Below are 27,904 nucleotides of genomic sequence, written 5' to 3'. Positions count from 1 at the left end.
TGCAGGTTCCCATCCACACTGTACAACTTTCTGATAGTAAATAGGTCCTTTATCATCACTGTGTCTAATCCTGGAATTCTCTGGTCAGCAGTGTTAGGGATTACCATTACCAGTTACCAGGAGTGCAGTGGTTCATGAGAGTGGCTCTAATTGCTTCAAGCAAAATGAGTCTTTCCAAGTATCTTTATTTGCATCTTTTTTATTATTAATAGATAGTGATAGATTTGCACAATTATTTAAAGACATGATTGATTAAGGATACCATCATGTAGCAGGAGGTATCAACACAAACTAGCCCCGTGGTCATTATTGCTTCCTCTTTAGGCTCCTTCCAGCTTGCCTAAAGCTTATGAATATGTAACCACATCAAAGGCTTGGTTCAATAGCATTGCTTTGGAAAGTATTTTGTGATGTATGTTATTGAAATCACAGAGCACATAAGTAGCCAAAGAAGTAAAGACAGTAGCCCATTACTTTTCCTTGTTGAATCTAAAATTTAAACCATCTTGCCTGACTGTTGGCAGAAGGTTATCTATGCAGAAGACACGTAGTCTTCAAAAGGCAAACCATCCAACTTGTATTCCAATCTCCACACTGCAACTTATTTTCTAAAGACTTCTCCTGCCACTACAGGAGCAAAACTTCAGCAGGCCAAGCAGCATCTGTGGAGGCAGTGATAGTTTACATTTCTGGTTGAGACCATACATCAAGACTGAGTGTAGACACAATGATAATTAAAAGATTTATAACAAACATGTACATCAAGCTGCAAGAGAAAGAGAACGATGAAATAAGCCGTAAACCCAAACAAAAGTGGGAACAAGATCTAAACATAAAGATAAAAAATGAAATATGGGAAAAGCCTATGCTCCGGAACTATGAGAAATATAATAAATATGAGGTTACACATGATACAATATAATTGGTTAGACAGGCTATACACCACGCCCCAAAAGTTAAATAAATGGGACCCAACAGTATTAGATAGATGTTTTTGCTGTAAGAAGGAAACGGGAACAACAGTACATGCAATTTGGGCATGTGAGAAAGTGGAAAAGTTTTGGGAAGATCTAAATCAGGTATTAAATAAAATCACAAAAAGCAACATACCAAAAAATCCAGAGATCTTTCTTCAAAGTAATATAAGAAGTAAAGAACTAGGCCTCAATTTGGATGAAGCACAAAAAAGATTTATTATGATAGCCTTAGCTGTAGCAAAAAAAATGTATAATGTCAACTTGGAAATCAGAAGAGAGCCTGAGAGTACAGCAATGGTACATGGAAATGAATAAATGTATTCCATTGGAAAAAATAACATATAATTTAAAAAATAAAGTCACATTATTTGAACAAATTTGGGAATCGTACATGGAACACAACAGAGAGGGCCTACCGTGGACCTCCACCCCCTAAAATGATAGAATGAGAAGAAGATTAAATGAACTGACCCAGTGTGTAAAAGTAGATGACACAATTTTCTTGTTTATTTTCATTGTGTGGTGACATTGTTCAATGGGTTTATTGTATTCTATATGTTGAACGTTTAATGGGTTTGGAGGGGGGGTGTGGGAAGGAGGGAGGGAAGGAAAGGGGGAAAAAGGGGAGAAAATGACACTGTGTATATTCAAGAGGGAAATGTTTGTGTGTATTTTGATTAATATGGTTCATAGTGTGATTTTTTTTTAAATTAAAAATAAAGACTGAGTGTATAGACTACCAGAAAATAAAATTTAAATAATCTAAACATGTAGATTATTGGCATCACTTTGATTCCTTTATACTTGGATGTGATGATGCCAATGCTTTTTCAAATGACTTATGGTATGTGCAAATAGGCAATCAACATGGGCCCTGCATCAAGGGCAACTAGCCACTGTTCACTTTGGGTACAAATGATTCACAAAATAAGGTTTTAAGTGAGTCCAGAGAAGTCCTGAAAGGAATTATGAAACCAAACATGCCATAACTTCCAGGTACTGGGCTAAATTAAGAATTTGCTTCCATTGTTCATTTTAATACGCACTGTTCTTACGTCAAACAATCAGCTTCATCGTGCTCATGCCCTGGGAGATACATTTCCAGTGTTGGTGGCATTAGTTACAGATTTAAGAAGATGAGGATAAAAGGAAAATTATTGCTCTTTGCAAAAAGAATACCCACCATAGAATTCCTTGATTTTACATCCCAGACAGGTTGGCCAATGCAGTTATCAGAAGCCTCATTGGGTGTTCATGAATCTATGCTTCTACTAGAGATAACTGTTGTCTCAAATTTCAAAAAATCCAGGTGGAAGAGATGCAGCAATTCCGTTGTGCCTCTGGTTGTTGGTCAATGGCATAGGGCGACTGATAATCAAGTCCATAAGTTTATTCCGAAGCTGCTTCAATGAAGAGAAAGAGCCTTTGATCTTGACAATAGAGCCTTGGTGACTTAAAATTTCAAAATTGTATTTCTGAATTAATTGATGAACCATCTCAGTGGTAAAATTGCTCGTGTCCAGTTGTGCACACACAAACTCAATCACCTGGTCAACCAAAAAGAACATTTAATGTGCAACCTCCATATTTGCCTCTTCCCCACTTCCCTTCTTCCTGCCAAATGGCCCCAGGACTCCCAGCACATCCAAAGGATATTAATTTCTGTCATTACCAAATTCGTAAACTCTTCTCTACAATGCAGTGAAAATATGCAAACTAGCCGATTCCCTTTCCTGTATCACTTGAACCATAACACTATTACTAGATTATCAAAGATCTGTCTGTGACACTGGCAGATATATTCTATGCATTGGCACCCAACCAACTGTGAATATTTATTATTTCTTTTCTGGTTAGACCACACAGAGTATGGTTTTAAGTTCTGGTCGCCTCATTAATGGAAGGATGTGGAAGGATTGGAGAGGTTGCAGAGGAGATTTACTAGGATGCTGGCTGGATTAGTAATGCAATTTTATGAGAAAAATCGAGTGAGCTTGGGCTTTTCTCTTTGGAGTGATGGAAGATGAGAGGGTACCTGATAATAAGATTATGAGAGGATTAGATAAAGTGGACAGCAAGCACCTTACATCAAGAGGAGCATTGGCCAATAGCAGAGGACATCTAGGTGAGTGGAGGAAGGTAGAAGGGAGATATCAGGGGTAGCTATTTTTTAAAACACAGGTAATGGTGGGTGTCCGGAATGCATTGGTGGAGGAGGCTGGTACAGCAGGGACATTAACAGGCTCTTGGATTGACACAATGATGAAAGAAAACTGGAGGGAATGGTTAGGTTTATCATGGAGTAGGTTGATATAGATCGGCACAACATCATTCTGTTTCATGCTCTCTTGTTATATTTATATTTTTTTGTCTTTGTATCATCTTTATTATACTTAATCTATGTTAGTGTGCTTCGTGTAACTAGGAAACTGCAGCAAGTCAGATTCTATTTAAGCACTAAATATGGTAACTGCCTATTCCACCCCTGCTCCAAAATGAAGTCCCCAGCCACCCAAATTGCTGCAATGACACCAAACCTGTGACCTACTCTGATAGCACATTGGCTCTGGTCAGTGATGGGGCTGGCCAGACACAATGGGATTGTGGTGAGAGAATGGGCACAGTGGGATCATGATGAGAGATGGGAACTGTGGGATCATGGTAAGTGGTGAGCACAGTGGGATGTTGGTGAGAGATGGTTGTGGTGGGATCGCTGTGTGAGATGGGCATGGTGGGATCACAGTGAGAGATGGATATGGTGGGATTGTGGGGAGAGATGAGCACAGTAGGATCGTGGCAAGAGATGAACACGGTGAGACTGTGAACTTTACTTATCTAAAAATATGTGAAGATGGCAAGGCCTGTGTCTATAACTGTGCCAGAGAAGGTTGTAGGGAATAGGTTCCCCAAAATGCTGCAGTTCTTTGGAGGTCAGTGTTCATGCAGAGTTTTACAACCAGCCGTAATGTACGAATAGTGATACATTTCCAAGCTGTGTCGGTGCACGACTGGAAGAGGGAGCTACACGTGGTGCTGTTCTCAATTAAAGAAAACCAAAATTATCTACCTTACTAAAATAGTAAAGCATTGGTGAATTTGAGAAGAAACTGGAAAAAACAGTATTCAGAGGGAGCTTGTGGTATTGCACAAGAATTATAGTAGTTAAGAAAGCCATTGAATGTCAGCCCTTGGTATAGAGATTCACCAAGAAGGATTAAGAAGACTAACGGTATTTAAACAGGTACTTGGCATGATCACAATTTGAGTTTTCAATGCATTTTAAGTTTTCCACCCAAGCAAGGTTTAAGGGAGTACAAACTATTTGCTGGATTGATGGGGCTGGTGAACAAGGTGAGACTGAATAGAACAGGCCAATGTTCTGCAAATTTTAAATATAACACTCTGAAGAGGCTTCACAGATAGTTGGAGGAAAGATGTTTCCCTTTGCCTGGGAAATTTTGAATGAGGGATTTATTTAGACATATTGCATGCTAACCAGCCATTTCGACCCAAGAGTCCATGCCACTCAATTTACACCCAATTAACCTACACCCCCGATATGTTTTGAACAGTGGGAGGAAACCAGAACCCCAAGAAAAATCCTCGCAGACAGAGGAAGATCATACAAACTCCTTACGGGAGTTGCGGGATTTGAATCCTGATCCCGATTGCTGGCACTGTAAAGGCGCTGTGCTAACTGCTATGCCAACTGTACGACCCTCCAAAACTCAAAGAACTGTTTTACCATTTAGAGCAAAGAATCTGACATTTCTTCTCTTGACAAGTTAAGAACCTTTGATGGTCTTACATCAGTGGGAAGAAAGGTTTTGGAGTAGATTTATGGGCGCAGAATTTACTCACATTTGGAAAAGTATTAACCTTTCCAGTTAGCATGGTTTTGTTCAGAGGTGGTACTGTCCCACAAATGTGATCTAATTTTTTGAGGTAGTGACAAAAGAATATTTATTAATGCAAAACAGTGAATGGTGTCTCCATGGCTTTAATAAAGCATTTGACAAGGTACCTCATAGTAGCCCAGTAACCAGAACAATTGTATTGTGCTGGTAAAGTTGAATACCACACTGGCTTGTCTTAGAAAACAGAGGGTACTGATGGTGAGCGGGGGGGGGGGGGGGGGTGGGGGGAGAGGGGTGTTTCTCTGACTGGAGATCTATAACAACAAGGATTATTTCTGGATCCCTGTTGCTTGCGACATTATATAAATGATCTGGAGTAAAATGCATGTTAACCGATTCGAAAGTTTGCAGATGACATGAAATTTGGTGGAGTTGTGGAAAGTAGTCAAAGTAGAGAGCAGATCATAAATCAGCTGGAAATTTGAGCAGAGAAATGGCAGAGTTTAATCTGGACAAGTGTGAGGTGGTGCATTTTGCGAGGTCAAATGAGGAAAAAGGCTTGTGTGGAGAGTGATTTTGAGGTATAAACCCATAACTCCCTGAAAGAGGGCTACAAAAGTGGATGGGTTTGCCTTCATTTTAGACACTATAAAAGTTGGGAATTTATTTTTGCAGCTGTAAAATCAATTTAGTTAAGCCATATTTGGGTATTTGGTGTAGTTCTGATCACCCTATTATAGGAAGGATGTGGAGGCTTTGGAGAGGGTGCAGAAGAGATTCACAAGGTCACAAGACAAAGAAACAGAAGGCGGCCACTAGGCCCATCAAGTCTGTTCCGAAAATCTACACTAAGCTACTCTACACTAGTTCCAATTTCCGGCCTTTTCCCCATATCCCTTGATGCCCTCACTAATGAGATACTTGTCTATTTCTTGTTTAAATACTCCCAGTGATCTGGCTTCCACTGCTGTATGCGGCAGCGAGTTCAAAAGATCCACAAACCTCTGGCTAAATAAGTTCTTCCTAATCTCTGTTTTATGTGGATAACCTCTAATTTTCAGACTACGACCCCTTGTCCTCAATTCACTCACCTGCATCCACCCTATCTAAATCTTTCAAAATATGAAATGCCTCTATGAGATCTCATCTCATTCTCCAATGCTCCAATGAATACAACCCAAGAGCTACCAAACGCTTCTCATACATTAGCCCTTGAATTCTGGGAATCATCCTAGAAAATCTCCTCTGCACCCTCTCCAATAACATCACATCCTTTCTAAGATGGGGGGGGGGGCAAAACTGCACACAGTACTCCAAATGAGGTCTCACCAGTACCCCATAGAGCCTCATCAACACCTCTTTTCTCTTGAAATGAATGCCAACATAGTATTCGCTTTCTTCTCTACCAATTTCACCTGGTCATTAACTTTTAGGTTTCCTTGCATGAAGACACTCAGGTCCCTTTGCGCTTCTGAGGTCTGAATTTTCACCCCATCCAAATAGTATTCTGCCTGTTTGTTTCCACTGTCAAAATGTACAACTGTACATTTCTCTCAGTTTCCAGGATTGGAGTGTATTAGCTATCCAAATAGGTCAGGCAAACTTGGATTGTTTTTGCAAAAACATTGGAGGCTGAGGGGCAATCTGATAGAAGAATATAAAACTATGAAAGGTATAGATTGGGTAGACAGAGTTTTTCCTCCAGGTAGCTTATTTCATATATTCATTACCCTCAGGGTGAAAAATTTCCCCTCAAGCCATTTTTAAATCATTCTCCTCTCAATTTATATCTATGCCATCTTGTTTAGACTCCCCTACCTTGTGAAAAGGCTTGTAACAGCACTGATTTACCACTGCTAACAAACAAATAAAGACTACACTCACTCGTTTCTTTCAGCACACCATAAAGTTGACTTTCTTTTATTATACACTAGACACAACATTGCATTCTTCAACTCCCCAAACACCAGCGAACTAAACTCCTCTGACCTTCTCACTGGCTCACTGCCACAATGGGTGATCCTGACACTCTCACTCTCTTCCTGACGCAGGTAAGTATGCAACCACTACAGACTATGGCTGTTCACCTTATTGATATTTAGCTTAGATTGACATGGTTGGTCAGAGTGACTGCACCATCACCAGGAGGTGACGTTAACAGTTCTTGGGATCTGAGCTATCATCAACTAATCCAGTCACATGTTTGTGAGAGGGCTCGCAAGAGTTCCCTTGGGACCAAATGCATTGTAAATAAAAGGATTCATTCTTTGGATTTGGGAAACACTGGTGTCTGTCATTTCTCTCTGGGTCTAACAAGGTGGAAGCTTGTATTCCACACAACCTGTGCACAGCACACACATTCAGCATATTTACAACATTTTGGCTATGAGGTGACAAGGTCAGTCACAATGGAACATCTGCAGGCAGTTCTTTAGCAGCAGCAGAAAAACAAGTAAGGCTAATTGACTAGCTGGCAGATTAAATGTGCGTTGGGACTCCAGCCATTGTAGAAGGTGAGCCTGAAGTTAATTCAAATTGGACAGATGCTTTAATGAGCTCTATCACTCTATCTCATTTGTCCCAGAGTCAAGCACATTTGAAACATGGTTCAAAAAGTATGAAGACTCATTTATAGTCGACTTTGCCAAGTTCAATTAGGCTGTTGTTTCAGAAGTTAGGCACTCAAGCGCTACACAAACTTCATTCTGCCAAAATTTCCCCACGACCTCAGCTTCAGGGAAACATTTAACATGTTGGCAGAGATATTCAGTGAGCAAACATCACTGTTCAACATACAGTATCAGTGCCTCAAAATAATTAAGTGAGCGTTTTAAACTCCCTACACTGACTGAAGACCAGTTTAAGTGTCTAGTCTGTGTAGTGGGAATGCAGTCATACCAAGATGCCAACCTCAGAACATGTTTGCTAGCGAAGATTGAGCAGGAGTTAGATTTGACTCTTCAAAGATTAACAGCCGAACGTCAACGCTTAATTAATCTAAAACACGACACCCCATCTTCAAATGGTTGTGCCCAGACAGTCATCAACAGACCCTGCTGGACAAAACAAAAGTGTGGCCCAATCAGCCAAACCACCCAGCATCTGTTGGAAATGCAATGAGTGGCACTACCCTCGTGACTGCCTGTACAGATGTTAACGCTGCAGTAAATGTTAAGTGCCAGAGGCATAAAGCATAATGCTGTAGTGCTGGAAGACGGAAAACACCTGATAAGTTCGCTTCACCTTCAAAAATGAAACCTATCACAATGACTTTCAAGGTGGCTAAGGCCAAATGCAAGAAATATGTGAAAGTGCACATTAGCGGCATCCCAGTGAGGCTTCAAATTAATACAGGGTCTGACATTACTCTAATATCAAAGAAAGTGTGGAACTGATTGGTCAGCCAGAGGTGACTCCGATGAAAGCATGGCATGGAACACTTCCGGGATGGATCCTGGAGATGTTAAGTTCAGTTGACTGTTCCGTCAGCTTAAACAGCATAGAAGAAAATAGAACATGTTAACTGGTAAAATGTTCTAACCTCGATTTCATGGGTCTTGAATGAATTGAAAGGTTGAACCTACTGGACCAACCACTCAACAATATTTGCCACAAGTTGCAAGTGGCACATACCCCATAAAAGTTGCGGGGACACCTAAAGCCACACCATGCAACAGTATTTTTCAAAGGACCCGGATGGTGCACTAAAACAAAGGTGAAACTCTGTCTTCTGCCAAACGTGAAACCAACTTTCAAGCCAAAATGATCTATCCCATATGCAGCTCTTCAAGAGGTGGAGCAAGAATTTGAACGGCTGCAACATGAAGGACTAATTGAACAAGTCAGCTACTCATCATGGGCTGAACCTATCGTGGTGGTGAAAAAAAAATATCGAATGGCTCCATATGTCTTAACTGGTCTGAATGCAGCTTTGGAAACTCATCAATACCCACTGCCATTGCCTGATGGCCTCTTCGCTAAGTTTTGAGAAGATCAACTTAGCAGAGGCTTATCTACAGGTGGAGGTTGATGATGAATCCAAGGAATTGTTAACCTTCACACATACCATGGACTGTTCAGATACACCTGTCTATCATTTGGAGTGAAGACTGCTCCAGCTATCTTTCAACAGATCATGGCCACAATGCTGAATGATGTTCCAGGAATTGCAGTGTACCTAGATGACATCTGGGAATGGGAGCACATGCTCAAGAATTGTTTGATTGACTTGATTATGTTCTGCCCGCATCAAAGATTACGGTTTTCGAGTGTGTCCAGAAACTGCACATTTTTCATGAATTCATTGAAATATCTTGGTTTTGTCATTAACGAACATGGACGACAGCCAGATCCACAAAACACTGACGTTATCCTGCACATGCCTGCACCCGCAGATGTGACCACGCTATGTTCATTCCTGAGTCTTATCAGTCACTACAGTTCATTTCTGCCGGAGATGCATAAACTCCAAGATCCACTCAACAAGCTCCTTACCATGGAAGGCAAATGGAAATGGACATCAAAATGTCAAGAGTAGTTCAATCAAGTTAAGTCGATCTAAACTCAAACCTTCTTTTGAAGCATTACGATCAAAACTTGTCGAAGTTTCAGATGCATCACAGCCTGGAGTGGGTGCAGTCATTTTTCACATATTCCCAGTTGGGAATCAAAAGGTCATAGCACATGCAGCACACTCTCTAACAACAGCAAAGCTATGGACAAATTGAAAAGGAACCTCTAGCAGTTATTTTTGCGGTGAAGAAATTCCATAAAATGGTTTTGGGATGGCAATTCACTCTCCTTGTAGATCATAAGCCACTCCTAGCAGTGTTTGGTTCAAAGAAAGGAATTCCGATTTACACAGCAAACCATCTGCAAAGATGGGCAACTGTGCTATTTGGTTATGACTTCAAAATTTAATACCTTCCAACCACAAGTATCGGGCAAGCTGAGGCATTGTCACAATTCGATAGTGAGCAGGAAACAGAGCCGCAAGATACTTTTGTCACAGAACTTTCTCTGTAGAGGCAGAGGTCAACCAGGTATTCGAAGATGGTATTAATTCACTGCTGGTCACAGCAGAGTCAGATAAGCAATTCAGAGCAACTAAAAACTTGCCCACGAATGAGAATCCAGCCATTCTTCAAAGGATGAGAATCATTGGGAATCACTAATTTGTTTGAAGGAAGATTTTGATGTCCAAAACTCTGCAATCTACAATCCGCAAACAGTTTCACAGTTGATATCCTGGAATGAATCAAAAGAAAGCACTTGCACAAAGCTATATTTATTGGCCTCTGATGGATGACCAAATTGAACAATTGACACAGTCCGATGTGCCTTGATTGCAAAATTCTGTTAATCTACACTCCTGGTCTCAACCAAGCAAGCCATGGAATCGTCTTAATATTGACTATGTAGGACCAATTAATGGCGAGTACTATCTAATCGTAGTGGACGCATTCTCCAAATGGCCTGAGATCATCAAAGTAGCCCAACCAAATGCATCAGCTACTATCATGGAACTCGTCCATATTCAATCACATTGTTTCTCCTGTAACATTAGTTTCAGACAATGGGACACAATTCACTGCAGCCAGCTTTGATTTTTTTTTTGCAAGAAATACGATATCAGGCATATTCATTCACCTCCACATCATCATCAGTCCAATGATCAAGCAGAACATTTTGTGGACTCGTTCAAACGAGTTTTGAACAAGGCCAAGGGGGAGGGTCGAATGGAGATCCTGCAGACATTCTTGTTAAATTACAGGATCACTCCAAGCCCATGAACTCCAGTTGCCACTTCGCCTGCTGAAAAGTTCTTTAGTAGGAAAAGTACGAACACCAATATGATGTCTTATTTCCACAAAGATCAGAATCTGGACCGAGAGATTATGAGATGGAACAACAGAACAATTGCTGGCATGGATCCAAAGAAAGCACATTTCATGATGGTCGATGTGTGTTGGTGTGGAAATAGAGATAAGTCAGATGTACAGCAGTTTGGGAGAATCCTAAGAAAAATTGGAGATGTTCTCTACTACATACAAGTTGGACCAGAGCGATGGACCAGAAATGCCAACCAGTTGCGACCAACTGAATGCAAACTTGCTGAAATTACACCTGTGCAACTCAGCCTGGAGGCCCTGTTGGACACATTTGTACTTCAGAAGCCACTGAACCACCAATCACACCCATCACACGGAAACAAGCCTATACCCTCTACAGCACTGGAACCCATAAGGAAGTCTCAATGAGTTCAGAGACCAATGAAGCCTTCCAAGTTGATCCCAGACTCCACTCATATGAGTATCCAGCTCAAAGGGGGAGGGTGCTAGGACGCCTTAAACAGAGCAACCTCACCGTCACCAGGAGTGGGTGTTACTAGTTCTTAGGACTTGAGCCATCAATCAACTAATCTAGTCACGTGTGGGAAAGGGCTCGCAATAGTTTCCTCAGGACCAAGGGCATTGTAAATACTATAAATAGTTCTCTAATTGTAAATAAAAGGGTTCCTTCTTTGAATTTGGGAAAACACTGGTGTCTGTTATTTCTCTCTGGGTCTAATAAAGTGGAAGCTTGTATTTCTCACAAAATGTATACCTGTACATCATCAGTAGTGCTCTCTCCTTCTCCAGCCCTGCATACTTCCAGTTTGTATTTCTTTTTATCTAATTTCAGTATTTGTTCATGTTTGAGGACATTATTTGCATCTGTAAGAAAGAAAATATTACAGAAACAGATTCTAGGGACTTCTGGATAGCATTATCTCAGTAATGAACATACCCAATTGCGTAAGAGTTTTCTGCTTGCAGAAAGTCTGCAGGACTTAGGGTAAGATTTTAAGTTTAAATTTTTCTGAGCCAGCATTGTTCAGAGTCCACCTATTAAGACCAAAGTCAAAATATGCATATGGAAACTACTTTGTTCTTGTATCCGTCATAAAATCACACTCTTTCTCGGATCCTACCACTTGGTCTCCCAGCTCTGGTCCTCTGCACATTTCAGTTCAGTTCTGTCTCAGCTCTGCTCTTCTTGTTAATCATTGATAATAACCCACTCTCCCAGTATATTCATTCCTGTTATGATCATCCCTACCCGATCCTGTCCCACTTCCAGCACCCTTGAAGCACCTTACAGCAGTGTCACCACATTGAGCCATCAAGTTGCGGATACTTAAATAGTATGTGGTCTTGGGTCATGAATTTCAAAGATCTTTAAAATGCTAAGTGCTAACAAAGCAAAACGATAAAAGAGTCCTTCAATTCAGATATCAGCTCATGTACCTTTCTCTGTCACAAAGGTGATGAATGCACAGTCTTTAACACAAGTTGGATATTCCACCATCTGCACTTCACCTCCTCCATTGCTTTGTGTCTGGAAATGAATGGTCAGTTTATCCAATGTCTGCTGCACAGATTTGAGCTTGGGAATATTTTGCACCTGAATTTTCTTCGGATGTTGAGACTTCACTTCTGATTGCTGGGATCTGTGAAAAATAACATTTTATTTATTAAATTGATTTTTATTCAGAATTCTCTCCTTCTGTCACAATAAAACTCAAATAAAGCAGGCAAGAGGAGATTATACCTACCTGAATATTTGAAATTGGAAGGTCCTGCCACTTGCAGAGCACAGAGTAGCTTAAAACTTTAGCCACTAGGTGTCATTGCTTCATCCTTTTCCACAAATGACTCAAAAAAAAGTCTTTGAAAACATTCAACAATATTTTCCCTGAAACCAACTTTCCATTCCCAAATTATTAATTTAGCTCTATATAATTTGACACATGATTATGCCTTTCAGGAATACTCTGGAGTTGATCATTTGCTCAAACTTCAGCCAGGACCCAAGATCTCATTGCAGCTGGTGGTCTCAACTCAATGCAAAGGTCCTTAAAAACTTTACTGGGAAAAACATTCTTATTCTCAAAAACTGGTTAACGTCTGCTTTCTCCTTGGGAAGGAGATGTGAAAACATCTTTCTGATGCCAGATGTTCAACTTCTGAAGGAATCCTACATTTTGGAAGACAACGATTGCAAATATTCATAGTTGAATCTGGAGTCAAATCCAGACAGGCAGGAGTGTAAAAGGAGCATTTCTGTCAGATTTTCATAAAGTAGCTGGAAAAAAAATGATAGCGGTCCTTGGCACAGGGGTCACTGTTAGATTTGCACAGTTCTAAATGCAAAGGACAGGGCTGAAAAGGATCATGGGATCCAATTGTCCCGTGTCAATTCAGACTGGCGGATGCAATGCAAGAATTTATTATGCCTGCTTATCATAATGTCTCCATTTCTCTGGCAAAGCTACCCATAATTATTGCCTATCAAATGAGGCTGGTTGACATAGTTTAAAGCCTGGCTGAATCCTCTTAGAGGAGGTACCACTTGTCATCATTCTTGTTCTTCACAGCCAATCCCTTAAGATTAGGAATTAACCTGCTTTCACCTCAATTCTACGGGTTCTGAAATTACCAATGAGGTTAATGTGGGGCACAAAGTATGTAATGGAATTAGTGGGTGGATAGTTCAGAAGGTTGTTCATCCTTTCTGAAGTTTATGATGCACCCCATGATGTGTTTCTGGACCCAGATTCCAAAAGGCTCCACTTGAACTATCAGTGTTGGTACAAGAAGAGAGTTTATTTGTGCCTACTTTATCAGGGACAATCATTAAATTTCCTCACATGCACACTAACAGAGGACTGTGCTCCACAATACCAGAAATTGATTGAATGTATATCTGTGCGCTGAGAGAACTAAGATTCAGCGGATGTACAAGTTACGCAAACAGTGACAAAATCAAAAATTGAAAGAGACGGAGAAAGAGAGAAACAGAGAGAGAGAAAGGGGGAGAGAGGGTAAGAAACAGAGACACACACACACGGAGTCAGACACCTATCTGACCTCCTGTGTTCTATGAAATGTGGGCAAAATGACTTGAGTTTTATACAAAGAAAAGTTGAGTAAAGCTGCTAGTAATTATTTGGTCATGGAATGATATAGCATGGAAACAGGCCCCAATTGTCAGATTCCTGCTGACTGTCAAGTACCCATCTACATATCCCATTTAGCAGTACTTCAATCTACAAATCCGCTGACAACACCGCCATTGTTGGCTAAATAACTTGAAATGTGTCAGAATGTGGAAAGTATGGATGGTGCCAGAACAACAATCTTGTTTGCAATGTCACCAACAACAATAAGCTTACTGATAATTTGGAAGGAGACAAGGGTCCACACACTTGTCCACGTTGATGGGGTGAAGTTGAAGGGGTTCAAGTCTTCAAGTTCCTGGGAATCCATATTTCTGCAGGACATGGGATCAGCTTTTTTTTGACAGCAGAGAACTGGTGCTGGGAATCTTTTTAATTACCAAGAATAAACATGAAATTTTGTAATTGTGTGATTTTCTCAAACTCCTTCACACTCAAAATCTTTCTGGCCTAAAGTCTACTCCCACTGACCGTGACATGAAGTTGTGTACAATCACCCAAAATACAATTCAAGTTATTACTTTGCAACCTGAAACATTGCATCAAAGAGAATACACAGAAAGGGGAAATGAAGTCTTGTTTGTTTAGGCCTTTTCCAAACAGGAAAAGAAAGGGGAAATGAAGTCTTGTTTGTTTAGGCCTTAGGAGTGAAGGAATGAAAAACACAGGCTTCAATCAAAGTGGAAGTACAGTTTCTATGGCTGTGGATATTTACCTTATAGCGTCTAAAGCACAACGATCATTCAACCTCAACTACTGCATTCATTTCTCATGATGTGGCTTCTTGTACATGGGAAGACCCAGTGTAGACCAAGTGACCATTTTTGGTCCACCATGGCAGTCCTGTACTTCTGGTTACATGTCACTTCAACTTCCCTCCCATTCCCACACGATCCTGTCTGTCTTTGGTCATTTCCACTGCCACAGTGAGGCCAAGGGCAATTTACAAGGACACCTCATATTCCATTTGGAACCCAATGATGCAACCAAGGTGTTTTCCAGTTTTCTGGAATCTGCACTCCTTGTGCTCAGTTATTTCTCCTTTTGTTCACCTATTCCATTTCCCTCCTATTACTTTGATTTCTTATCTCCGCCAATTGCTCACATCACACACGCCTGGGTTTCTACTTCCTTTGCCTACCCTTCCTATACCCTCCCCATCTGGATTCATCTACCCATTATTCCCCCCCCCCCTTATCAAATTGCACAAATCACCTTCCAGCTTCTTCCTCTACCTTTCCTGTCCTCTTCTCTCACTTGGCTCCGTCTGCACCTTCTACCAGCCTCTGTCTCTCAGTACTGCCAGTACCCCCTCCCCATCTGGCTCCTGTTCATTGTCCCTCATCTCGCCTGCTTCCACCATTCCCTACCAACTCTTGCCCCACCTCACTTCTCTCACCTCTTCACTCTACACTCTCAATCCCAATGCTGGGTCTTAACCTGGAACGTCAACCATAGGCTTGTTGGCACAGATACTATGTCACTCACTGAGCTCCTACAGAACTTTGCTTTTTTTGTTGTCAGGGGGAAAGCAACTTGATCAGTCACTGGAAAACCATTGCTGTAATCTCTTAAATTCAAGAAAAGCCACTTCGCACAGATTCTTTTATTATTTAGATAAAATTCCAAGTCAAGACTATTGCACAATCTGCAGAAATTAATTTATTGTCCTATCATAATTCCACTTAGGCAGTTGAAGTAACAGCTGTGAGTCCCAGGAGTCAGTGGCAAAGATGTCTATTTTTCAAGGAGGCTTTAAGAACATAGGTAAACCTTTCCCTCTGTCCTTCTGGTAATCTCATTACCATTGCATTGGATATCACAAAAGTCATAGCCGTCAGTTGAGGTGTGACCTCAGAAGTTGATGAGTAGATACCCAGATGCTTCATGCAGATATTCTAAGGCCAACAATACAAGAAGCAAGACCCTGAACAGCAACTGGATCAACTGTTGCCTAATCCTATTATGGGGCACCACACCACAGGCTTTGCTGGATATAAAACCCTCCTGCATGTCTCAGCCACCCACACCCCACCATTGCCACAGATCGAATATGCAAGGTCTGACATGCAGAAAGTTGCAAAAACTATTAAAATACACAAATCATTAACACTATTAAAATACTCAAAACTTTTTAAAAATCAGTAAAGCCTAAAAACTAATAGACTTACAAACATTTACATCAATTAAACTGCAATGAGCTGCTGGAGGGACTCAGGAGATCAGCTAGCAGTCGTGCGGAGTAGATTTCCATGTGGGTCTTTAAAATGTTAAATAAAATACTTTGAATTAGATAAAGATGTGTTTCTTACAGACCTGCCTTTGACTTGAAAATATTGCCATTAATGGGCCAAGGCATGTAAGGCTAGAAGCCTGGTGGGCCTTTCTAGTCTACCATAAAGCCACCCAAACGGAAACGTTAACTGACCCTTTCTACCCATAGATACTGCCTCAACCCATCACCTCAATCCATCACCTCATTGTTTGCTCAAGATTCCAGCTTCTACAGGTTTTGCATTTCTTTTTTTCTGTTGAGTAGCTCTCAGACCTGAAACCCCCTTTCACTTTTCACATATCCTGCTTGAACCTGGCGGTCTGCGACACCTACACCTCTTTCCTGATGGCAGCAGGCATAAGTGCCACAAGGCTCACACGACCAGGTTCAAGTTGGAACGGAGACTGAAAAATACTGAACATCAGCCAGAAAGCTTAAGCTTTAGATGATTACCATGCACTTGCAAAGCCCAGCAATCCCCCAATTCATGAAACGTGGGGGTTTGTTCTTGGAAAACATTTCTTTAAGTGAAATTTCATAAATGATTCAGTGTGAACATTTGCAAGAGTGTGGCACTATTGGGTATAGTGAAAAAAAAGTCAAGGAACTAAATATATACCTGAACTTGATGCCATTTATGTGAGAAAATGTCTGGAATTTTGTCTGGAATTATTAGCATTTGCGAGGAATTTCTGCACCATTACTGGCTGCACTGTTGAGCTCCAATTTGGCAGCTTTGTCACTGAGTCAACATGACTGGCTGAATGGCTTCATAGATGGCATGCACACCCTTTCTTCATGTGTGCCTCTAAGTCAATATTGACGCCCACGGACTCTCATGCCGCGAAAACATTCCGTGCATGTTGGGATTCTGGGGCCAATTGCCGATCTGATGGGAACTTCATTCCCCCACCCAAGCCCCTGCAAGTCAAGGGTTCTTCAGTCCACCAGCCCCGGGGCGCTTGTCCAGCCCATTCCGCCCGGGCCAGTTCTTTGACGGGACCCAATAACTATTCCCACTGCCGACGGGTGCGTTTCACTTTCACTTTTTCAATCCTGTTGCAACGGGGTCGGCGCAGCCCTTTCCCTTTACCGTCGACTCTCTGCCTTGATCGGACGCCCCTGCCTTCCTAGCCCAGATCTCCGGCCGGGGAGGTGGGGGTCCCACACGAGTGGCCACCTGATCTCACCCCACCCTGCCCTGGCGGAAAGCTCAGTGACATTTCAACCCGCCCCAAACGACGCCGGGGTCGACTTTTACTTCCCTTCTTATTGCTGAAATCACTGGGGGTGGGTGGGGGGGGTATGTGGGTGGGGGGGGTATCTGATCCAACTTTCTTTCCTCCGTCCCTCCAACTGGCTTGAATTGGCCGGCAAAGGGTTGGAGGGACGTGGAGGTGGGGGGGGGGGGGAACCTCACCTGCACTCTCTCCCCAGCATGGCTTCACGTTCTTTCGCCTTCCCAGACGAAATGGTCACCTTCCCAGATCTAATCGCCAGCCTCCCGGCTGAGATCGTCGCCTCTCTGTACTGGAGGAAGGTGAAAGTGAAAGTGAAATCGGCGCCCCCTCTTCATTCGATCTGAAGGTTCTTTGCAACGTGTGAAAGAGCGGTGAAGGGACGAGATCCTCTGTTATTAATGCCAGTGCCATCTACTTTAAACCATTTCCTTATGAAAGCAAGTGCAGTCTTGACAAAGGCGACCGGCCGGGCATGTTGCCTGACCATGGATGATGAGCCTGCCTGCTTAGTCCCTCTCGCATCTCTTTCTTCATCTATTACTTCTTGTATTTCTCAGTTTGGACCTTGCTTGTTTCTTGACAATCAAGCAGAAACTTTTCACCCACCATCTGCCCTTTGGAGTGAAGCACAAGAGATTGCAGGCGCTGTGATTGTAGTTAAAAAAAAACAATTCTTTGTGCTTTTACTGAAATCTCCCTGTAATTGGAAACAGTTTCTTCTAACTTGCTCTTTCAAAACCATTCAGCAAATCAATAGAATCTCTTCTGCCTCAAAGAAATGAAGTTCCATACCTTCTCATAAACTACATGAACCTGTCCCTCTGCTGCTTTCCCTATCAGATGTAAAAAGTGGCTGTGTTCCTGTCCCTTGTCTCTGGTCAAAACCATTTCATGTCGGCTTGTCAATACGCTATGTCAGGATCCAAAACAGTATATTTGCTGTTGAGGGAAGCAGCCACAAGGGGTGCTGTGTACTGATCTCCTAACAGTCACCAACTAGCTACCTCTTGCTCTTGGGTGTAGCTAGAGGAATGATGTTTCAGCATGGACTGGAGGGGCCAAATGGCCTCTTTTCTGTGGGTTTTCTATATCCCAATCCCAGTAGCTCAGTGAATATCTTTCACTGTTTATCTGATTCCATAGCCACTGTTTGCACCGTCTCGATTCACCACCTTTCAGCCAGTGCATCCCAGGCCAAATTTTTCTGTTAAAAAAAATCACGCTATCAAGCATGCGTAAAATACAGGTAGTTGTGACTGCAGTGTTGTAATCCATGTCTCCATAGTAAAGGCCCACTTATTAGTAGAGGTGCAGGCTCGTCTTCTTACCCAGGGAATTCATAGCCACCCTGATCATAGCTGTTTATGAGGGAGAAGTAATGAAAGAGCTTTACAGAGCCATCTGTGAAACTGAAGCAACGCAACTGAATGATCATTGCTGGTGACTTCAACTACGCTAACCTGAAAAAAGTCCTGCCGAAGTTCCAACAGCATGTCACTGAGATCAACCAGAGGAGAGAACACCTTAGATAGGGTGTGTACACACCTTCCTGGAGCGTATATGGCTGTACCCCGCACCCACCTCGGAAACTCAGACCACATTTCAATACTGCTAATCCCTGTAAATAGACCATTGGTGAGAAAAGTCAAACCAAGTTTGCAGCGAGATCAGAACTTGGCCGGGGGAAGCCACAGCAGAGCTGCAGGACTGCTTTGAATCCACAGACTGGAGGAGGTTCAGGGAGGCAGCTACCTACAATGGTCACATCAACATCAATGAGTCAACGCCTACAGTGAGCAGCTACGTAGGTACATGTATAGAGGATGTGATGGTGAGCAAACACTACACAGTCAGGGTGAATCAAAACCTATGGCTAGATGCAGAGGTCTGTGTACTACTCAGAGCTTGAGACACTGCTTTTGGGTCAGGCCATAAGAAGCTAATGAGAACAGGAAGGGCCGAACTCTCCCAGGCCATCTATAATGCAAAGCGGGGGTATGCACAGAATATCCGTGGACAACTGCGACACTGGTGACACAAGACCCATGAGGCAAGATATTAAGCAAGGTATCTGCTCAGCAGAGATAGAGTTACAGAGATAGCAGACCTTTCTATCTGCCCAGTGAATTCTCCCCCACACTGATTACCACAGGCAATATGCTGCCTTCAGCTAATAGGGAGAAGGGCCCAGCAGCACTGCATTGAGACCATGGACTGGAGCTGTTTCAGGGACGCGGCCACCTACAATGGTCATGTAAACATCGAGGAGCACACGAGCTCAATAACTGGGTATAAGTGCACTGACAATGTCACCAAGATCAAATGCTTCACACCCAGGGCTAACCAGAAAGCATAGTTGGATGCAGGGTCCTTCTCAGAGCTCATGATGCTGCCTTCAAGGCAGGTTATAGAATGGCACTAAGATCAGCAAGGCAAACCGTGGCTATGCACACTAGATCCACAGAGAGCTGTACAACACCAGTGACATGAGGCACCCATGGAAAGGGATCAAGAATATTACAGACAACAAGTTAACCTTGTGAATTGAGGACAATGATGTCTCCCTTCCATGAATGGTTTGCTGAGAAGAATAAGATGATGTCCAAGAAAGCTCCTTATCCCTTTAATAAACTGCCCCCCTGCACAGCCACAGATGAAGTGTGAAGAACCCTTTCCAATATCAACCCACACAAAACTGCAGGACCAGACAACATACCTGGTCAGGTACTAAAGGACTGTGTAGACCAATTGATGGAGGTCTTCTCAGACATCTTCAACACCTCACTGTAGCAGTTCATCATTTCAATAGGGTTCAAAACAGCCACCATCATCCCGGTACTCAAGAGGGCAACAATAACCAGCCTCCAGGACTACTGCCCTGTGGCACTGACCTCCATCATTATGCTTCGAGCATCTGGCAATGGAAAGCATCAAAGCACACTTCCCAGAGACACTGGATCCATTTCATTTCACCAACAGGAGAAACTGTTCCACAGATGATGCTATAGCCTTGGGGCTTCCCTCCATCCTGGCTACTTGGAGAACAAAGCCAGATACATCAGGCTGCTGTTCATTGACTTCAGCTCGGCATTTAATACAACCATTCCCCAGAGGCTGGTGGAGAAGCTGTCATTGCTGGGTCTCAACAATCCTCTCTGTAATTGATCCTGGACTTCCTAACGGAAAGACCACAGTCTGTCTGGGTCAAAAGGAGAATATTGGCACACCTCAGCCCACTCCTGTCAATGCTACTGACTCATGGCAGCATTGCCAGATCCAGCTCCAACAGTGTCATCAAATAACACAACAGTCGTTGGCCTCAACAGTAATAACAATGAGTCGCACTACAGAGAAGAGGTAGAAAATCTTGTGAAATGGTGTGTGTGTAACAACCTGAGTCTCAACATGGGCAAGATGAATGAGATGATCATGGACTTTAGGAAGACCAGGAATGACCACCTTCCACTACACTGTAGTAGAGAGAGCGGAGAGCACCAAGTTCCTTGGAGTTCATTTTACTAGTGACCTATCGTGGACACTGAACATTTCCTCACTTGTCAGGAAGGCACAACAGCAACTGCATTTCCTGAGAAGACTGAAGCGGGCAAGGCTACCCACCACCATTTAGTCAAACTTCTATATGAGCTCAATTGAGAGCATCCTGGCCGACTGCATCACAGTGTGGTTTGGCTGCTGAAGAGAAATGGATTGGAGATCAATCGAAAGGACCATAAGAGCAGCAGAGAGGATCACTGGAGTATCCCTCCCCTCCCACTGGGATCATTGTCTGAAGAAGGCACATAAAATCATTGAGGACCCCTTCTACAATGCACAGAGCATCTTTAGCTGCTCCTGTCGGGGAAAAGATACAAGAGTATCAGAGCAAGCACCACCAGGTTGAGGAATAGTTTCTTCCCACAGGCAGTGAGATCGCTGAGCAACCAAAGGAACTACTAACATTAAACCAAGACTCTCATATGTACAGAACAATAGTGATTTATTTATTTTTATAGATGAAATACTTGTCCTGCAAATATGTGTTATGTCTAGTTTTGTGTCTGCATGTTTTGCACTGAAGACCGGAGAATGGTGTTTTGTCGGGATGTACTTGTACAATTAGAAGACAATAAACTTGGCTTGACTTGACTTAAACCATAACAGATCACATGTCCACCTTGCAGATCAGTGAAAATGATGCCTTGCTTCCTAACAGGCTGAAGACTTTCTATCCATGGTTCAATGTACAAAACAATATGTCATCAAAGAAAATGCCACCCCACTCCTCCAAAGCATAGCAGCAGCTGAGGTGAGGAGGAACCCACACTAAATAGCAGGACCAGTTAACATACCAGTTGAGGGTCTGTGAGGACCAGCTAACTGAGGCCCTAACAGTCATCTTCAGTATCTCTCTACAGGAGTCCATTGTCCCTGTAGGATTCAAGGCCACCTGGTGCCAAAAGGTGCAGTAGTAGCTGGATTAAATGATTATTATTCAGTGTCACTGACACTGGCGTCACTAGGGGGGGGGGGGGTGCAGGGATGTACTCTGCACCAGGTAACCCATCATAGGGGGTGACACCAAAATAAATCATTTTGTTTCATCTGCATGTACTACAAGGTCAGCATCTCTGTCACCTCCCCCAGTCAGTGCTGCCGCTACCCCATACCACCCCCCCACCCCAATTAGCACCGCCACTATCCCCCTTCTGTCAGTGCCATCCCCATACCCTGCTCAGCACCACCACCACCCCCCTCCTGCCCTGGTCAGTGCTGCTACCACTTCCCCTCCCCCCCCCATGATCAGCCCCACTGCCACCCCTGGGGGGTGACGGCATGAGTTACCACCCTGATCCTCCACTCTGTCCTGACCCATGAAGAAAACAATGCATCATATGTCAGGCTGTTGCTCATTGACTTCAGCTCGGTGTTCAACACAATCATACCTCAGAGTCTGGTGGATAAACTGTCCTCACTGGGACTCATTTCTCCTCTCTGCAACTGGATCCTGGACTTGATTGAAAGAACACAATTTGTCTGGGTTGGCAGCAAAACCTCAACTCCATCACACTTTACTTTTTGCGCTGCTAATGCACGACTGTACTGCCAGGTGCCACAGAATCAAAGTTTCTGGATGACACTATGGTAGTTGGCCTCATTGGCAACAATGATGAAATGGCTTCCAGAGAGAATGGTGGAAGGCTTGTACAATGGTGCAAGATCAACAACCTGGACAAGACAAAAGAGATGATTATGGACTTCAGCAGGACAAAGGACTAATCCCCACTACATATCAATAGCTCCAACATTGAGTGGAGAGCGCAGTTTCTTGGCATCCATTTAAAGAATGACTTATCCTGAACCCACAACACCTCCTTATTAGTCAAGAAGGCACCGCAACACCTACATTTCCTAAGGAGGATGAGGAGGGCAATGTCACCAGACACCATCCTAACAACATTCTACAGGAGCGGGATAGAGAATGTTCTGGTTGGCTGCATCATCAGGTGGTATGGTAGCTGCAAAGCATCAGATTGGAGGTTAGTATGGAGGTTGATTAAAACTGCTGAGAAGATCAATGAGGTCTCCCTTCCCTCTATCAACAATATATACAGGGAGCAGTGCTAAAGAGGCTCAGAGAATCAGTGAGAATCCTTACCATCCAGTCTGCAGTATATTTGAGGCACTATCTTCAAGGAAGACGTTCAGGAGCATAAAAACGAGGACTGCCAGGCTGGGAAACAGCTTCTTCCCAAAGTTGGGTAAACTGTTGACCAATCCTAGAAACATGTAAATTATCTTTATATATCTATATTTTTTTTTGTTTTGCTCGTATATATGTAATTTGTGTGTAGGTTGTACTGTGTGTCTGCGTGTGTGCACTTTTATCCAGAGATAATCGTTTTGTCAGGTTATATATGAATACGTACAATCAGATGAGAATAAACTTGAACTTGTACTTATGACATGGCATTGTATTAGCTTTTCCCTTGCTGAAGCCAAACCAAGATTGGTACATTTTAATTTGTAGTGTCAACCATATTACCTCACATTTTCAACTCCTACCCTAGACACTGAATGATGATTGGATGTTCAGTCCAGATAACCAAGATCCTATTGGACAGTTAGAAAATACCATTCTGTCACCATAGAAATTGTATTTTAAATTATACTATAGACTGACTGATTGTTGATGGTAGAAAGACTTTACTAACCATTTCAGAATCTACCCTGGAAGTATTTGAATGGAATAATTTTACACTTCTTCTAATTCATGCTGATCTTGAACTAGTAGAGGTTATTAAAGCATTATGGAAACGACATTGATCTATTTCTAAACGTTGATGCAAAATACAGTAGGTTCCTAAAATAAACCTTACATTAGTATTCATCACCTTTATATCTGAAGAGAAATTACTTTATGAAAAAAATGTCTCATCTTTCACTTACTCACAGCAGATGTACATTCACACACACACACACACACTCACACACACACACACACACACACAGATTTTTAACATTGTGAATCATTTATCCCAATATTCATTGCACCCGACAATATACAAAGGCTCGCCAGCAGCTTTACTTTGTGAGGTGCTTGAGGAGATTCAGTTATGTCACTGAAGACTTTCAAAAACTTCCACTGGTAGATGATGGAGAGCCTTCTGGCTGGTTGCATCATTGCCTGGTATGGAGGTGCCAACTCTCAGGACAAAAATAAATTCCAGAGGGTTGTTAACTTGGCCTGTGACATCACAGGCACCAGACTTCACTCCATCAAGGACATCTACAAGAGGTGGTGATTTCATAAAACAGCCTCTATCATCTAAGACCCCCACCACCAAGGCCAAACCCTCTTCATTCTGCTATTGTTGGGAAGAAAGTACAGGGACCTAAAGATGAGCGCTCAGCGGCGCAAGGACAGCTTCTTCCCCACTGCCATCAGATTCCTGAATGTTCAATGAGCCAAAGACACTGCCTTACTTTTTATGCACTTTTTAATAAAAATTATTGTTATAAGAGTGGTTTATATAAATGTTTGCATGATGATGTTGTTGTAAAACACCAAATTTTGCGATTAGTTCATGGCAATAAATCCAGATCCTGATTCATTTTGTCTGTTCTAATTTTAGTGAACATAACTTGGACTAAGTTTCACAGCAGGGCATATGAATGCTTGGAAAGATGGTGAAATAAATAAAAATCTAGCAATTTATTGTATCATCACTTGAGTCTCTGAATTCTATAGTATAATTATAATGGTGATCTTGTTCCTTTTGGTTGTACAGAATAGTCACGCATTCTCCTTGTTCACCTTGTGTATTTGGTAGCTATTGGAATGCCATCCTATTTTACACTGACCTCCATTTTCTTGCTGGGTTAAATAACCCAGCATTTAGTTGAACCTGTTGTAATACATGTATTTGTTGGTTTGAGAGCTTATGTAGTTAGCAAATTGTTGATCACACTTACCTAAGAGATACTTGCACTCACTACCATCACCACCCACCTCCCCCCATACCAACTGGGTCTCCGTAGCTGAAAAAAAACCTAGTAGAGATAGTGATTGAAGATTATCTCAGCATCACACGAAACATGTAAATCATAACACTTGTGGTGCGCTGTTAGCCAGAATCAGACACACACAAGGAAAGACTGAACAACAGGCTTTAATCCACAAAAACCTCCACAGAGCCAGGCTGGCTGTGGATGCAGCAACTTAGTGTGAGGCCTTAGGAGGCCGGCACAGGCTTATATCCTGGAGGGTGATTGACACCCGACTGGGTGAAGCTTGATCCATTCAGGCTGACTGATTGACAGCCGGCCAGGTGTTGTTCTGTCCCCTTACTCTCCTGCTGGTTGCAAGTGGAGAGGGTTTTAAAGAAAGCTTTTGGCATCATGACCTTTATAAATCAAAGTATTGAGTATTGGAATTGGGATGTTTATGTTGAAGTTATTTAAGACTTTAGTGAGGACAAATTTCGAATATTGTGTGCAATTCTGGTTGCCTAGCTACAGGAAGGATATCAATATGATTGAAAGAGTGCAGAGAAGATTTACTAGGATGTTGCTGGGTCTTCAGGAGTTGAGTTGCAGGGATTTGATAGAGGTTTACAAAATTGAGGTATTGAGAGAGTAAATGCAATTAGGCTCTTTCCACTGAGATTAGGAGAGATAAATATAAGAGACAGGGCTTTGGGGTGAAAGGGGAAAGATTTACAGGGAAAATTAGGGTGGACTTTTTCACTCCATGGTGGGAGTGTAGAATGAGCTGCAGACTCTATCTTGAGTTGAGAATAAATTGGACAGATTCATGGATGGGAGAGATCTGCAGGGTTATGGAATGGGAACAGGTTATTGGGACTAGCTGAACAATGGGCAGCATAGACTAGAAGGGCCAAATGACCTGTTTTCTGTGGTGTAGTGTCCTATGCTTCTAACTCCAATGGCCTATTCAAAATCCTACTACAAACTATATGCACCCATTTATTTTGTGGGAGTTGAGGAAATTTTTAACCTTTCTCAGCCCATGAAAACTGGGCATTCAGCCAGTTAAATTGTAATCTTTTGGAGGGGAAAAAGAGTAAAATTCTCTTGGAATTGATTTTCCTGGGGAGGGGTGGGGTGGGGAGGTAGCTTCCAGAACATATACATATGTGTTTAATGAGGTTTCTCATTACCTGTACAATGCAGTGGTGTTTATTATATATTTTACACTGAGGATTTGATTTTTTTCTTTCATATTTTTATCTTGGGAAGTGTCAATTGTGCTGAGTCTTATCTTGAAGGAAGGGAAATAGATCTGTGAAGATGGGGAATGGGGAATAGAAAGATTTTTATAGAAATATAACGATGAGAGATAATGGTTAATGTGACAATATTGTAAAATCAAGTATAATGATAAGATATAATACAATCTGAAAATATAATGTAATTTTAACTTGCTTATTTTTGTATATGTAATTCACACTGACAACTCTTGAACCTGGTTAAGTCAAAAAAATAGATCCTTCTAGTTTGGATGATGGTTCTTTCATTGTTTTTCTTTGATTTCTCTTTGGGATTTTTATTTTTATTTTCTATTTGGGGGAAGGTGGGAAGGGTAGATTAGATTTGGGTTTTAAAAGCCATCATGTAACATGATCATATATTAAAATGTATGAATTTTGAATGTAAATGAATGTATGACTTGAAAAATTCAAAATAAAATATTTAACAAAGAAGGAAAGAAAGCTTTTGATATGTTCATGAATCATCCAATCACAACTAGGTCAGTTTGATTTCTACTTGGTCTGGGGACAGATGGGTAGATTTGAGGTCAGACATCATTGCTGAGAGTTGGTTGGGAGGGTTGTCAAATAATGCAAAAAACAACTACCTGAGTCTCAATGAAGACAAGAGATAATTGTGGACTCAAGGAGGATGAAGGTCAACCATTCTCCATTACATGTCAACTGCTCTGTCATGGTGAGACTAATGAGCACAAAGTTGCTTCGTGTGCGTATATTTTAAAAGAAAGACCTATTCCTGCACCCACAACACCTCATTTCTCAGACACAAGTACCTACAATTCCTAGAAAAATTGAGGGCAAGGCTATCCCAATTTTGACAACATTTTGGTGGAGAACAATTTGGGTGTCCTGTCTGGCTACATCATTGTGTGGTATGGTAATTGCAAAGCATCAGACTAAAAGTCATTACAGTGGATCATCAAAATGACCAAGATTGTTAAAGGCTTCCTTTCTTCTATTGACAACATTTACCAGGAGCATTGCTTAAATAGGGTGCAAAGAATTCCATCCAGCACACAGTACCTTTGACCCACTAAAATCAAGAAGGAAGTACAGGAGCATCAAAATCAGGACTACCAGGCTGGGAAATAGCTTTTGCAGGCTGTGAAATTGATGAACAATAACTTGTAACTGAGTAAAACCAGCCCAAAATATTTGTGTATGTACTATATTCATTTTGTATTTGTATCTTTATGCATATATGTAATTGTTATATGGTGTGTATTGTGTGTGCACCTTGGTCCAGAGAAATGTTCTTTCATCTAGTTATATATGTACAATAATGATAATAAATTTGAATATGAACTGTCTGCCATTTTCTAAGCAGTGGTAAGCCACTGTCATTAGAATGATGAGATTATTTTGATGTAATTATATGCATCAGAGGCTAATTCCTTTCTCAATATGAACGAGAGGAGGCAAGTGAATTAACCTACTGTCATGCACTTGTTGCCCTGAGATACACTGAAAGGCATAACTTGTAAGATATGGGTGGAAGAATCAGCATTGCAAGTTCAGCCTCTCATATCATTGTGTTTCATACAGCACCTGAAGAACAAAAATAGTGGCCCCCTAGTTGTTTATACTTTAGAAATCTGGTTTATTGATCCACAGAACAATGAGTTAAAATTCAGGTGTGATGACTTAAGAATGGAGTTGGTGTCAATGTAAGCTCCAGATTATTGTAAAAGCCTAAATGGTTCACTGGTCTTCTTAATGGAAGCAGATCTTTTCCCTACCTGATCTAAACAAGGCCTTATG

General features: G+C 41.9%; 1 protein-coding gene across 1 annotated transcript; it reads right to left on the bottom strand.

The window, feature by feature from the left end:
• Positions 1-183: 183 nt before the first annotated feature.
• Positions 184-18,235, bottom strand: LOC138755692 (RNA-binding protein 43-like). Its single transcript, XM_069922123.1, has 5 exons — positions 18,144-18,235; positions 17,531-17,640; positions 12,124-12,326; positions 11,441-11,550; positions 184-2,524 (listed from the first exon to the last, which is right to left on the bottom strand). Exons 2-5 carry the CDS (start codon positions 17,548-17,550, stop codon positions 2,267-2,269), a joined length of 591 nt encoding a protein of 196 aa, XP_069778224.1. The 5' UTR covers positions 17,551-17,640; positions 18,144-18,235; the 3' UTR covers positions 184-2,266.
• Positions 18,236-27,904: the final 9,669 nt, after the last annotated feature.

This window comes from Narcine bancroftii, chromosome 2 (genome assembly GCF_036971445.1).
Source record: "Narcine bancroftii isolate sNarBan1 chromosome 2, sNarBan1.hap1, whole genome shotgun sequence".
Classification (NCBI taxonomy): Eukaryota; Metazoa; Chordata; class Chondrichthyes; order Torpediniformes; family Narcinidae; genus Narcine; species Narcine bancroftii.
This window is presented reverse-complemented; position numbering and strand designations above follow the sequence as displayed.

Coding starts and splice junctions, on each gene's coding strand:
- LOC138755692 (XM_069922123.1), bottom strand. CDS start 17,550: ATGCTGGGGAGAGAGTGCAG. Junction 11,551..12,123: donor CACCTTTGTGACAGAGAAAG/GTACATGAGCTG, acceptor TCTTTCTTACAG/ATGCAAATAATGTCCTCAAA. Junction 2,525..11,440: donor GCACTACTGATGATGTACAG/GTATACATTTTG, acceptor TTGGTTGACCAG/GTGATTGAGTTTGTGTGTGC.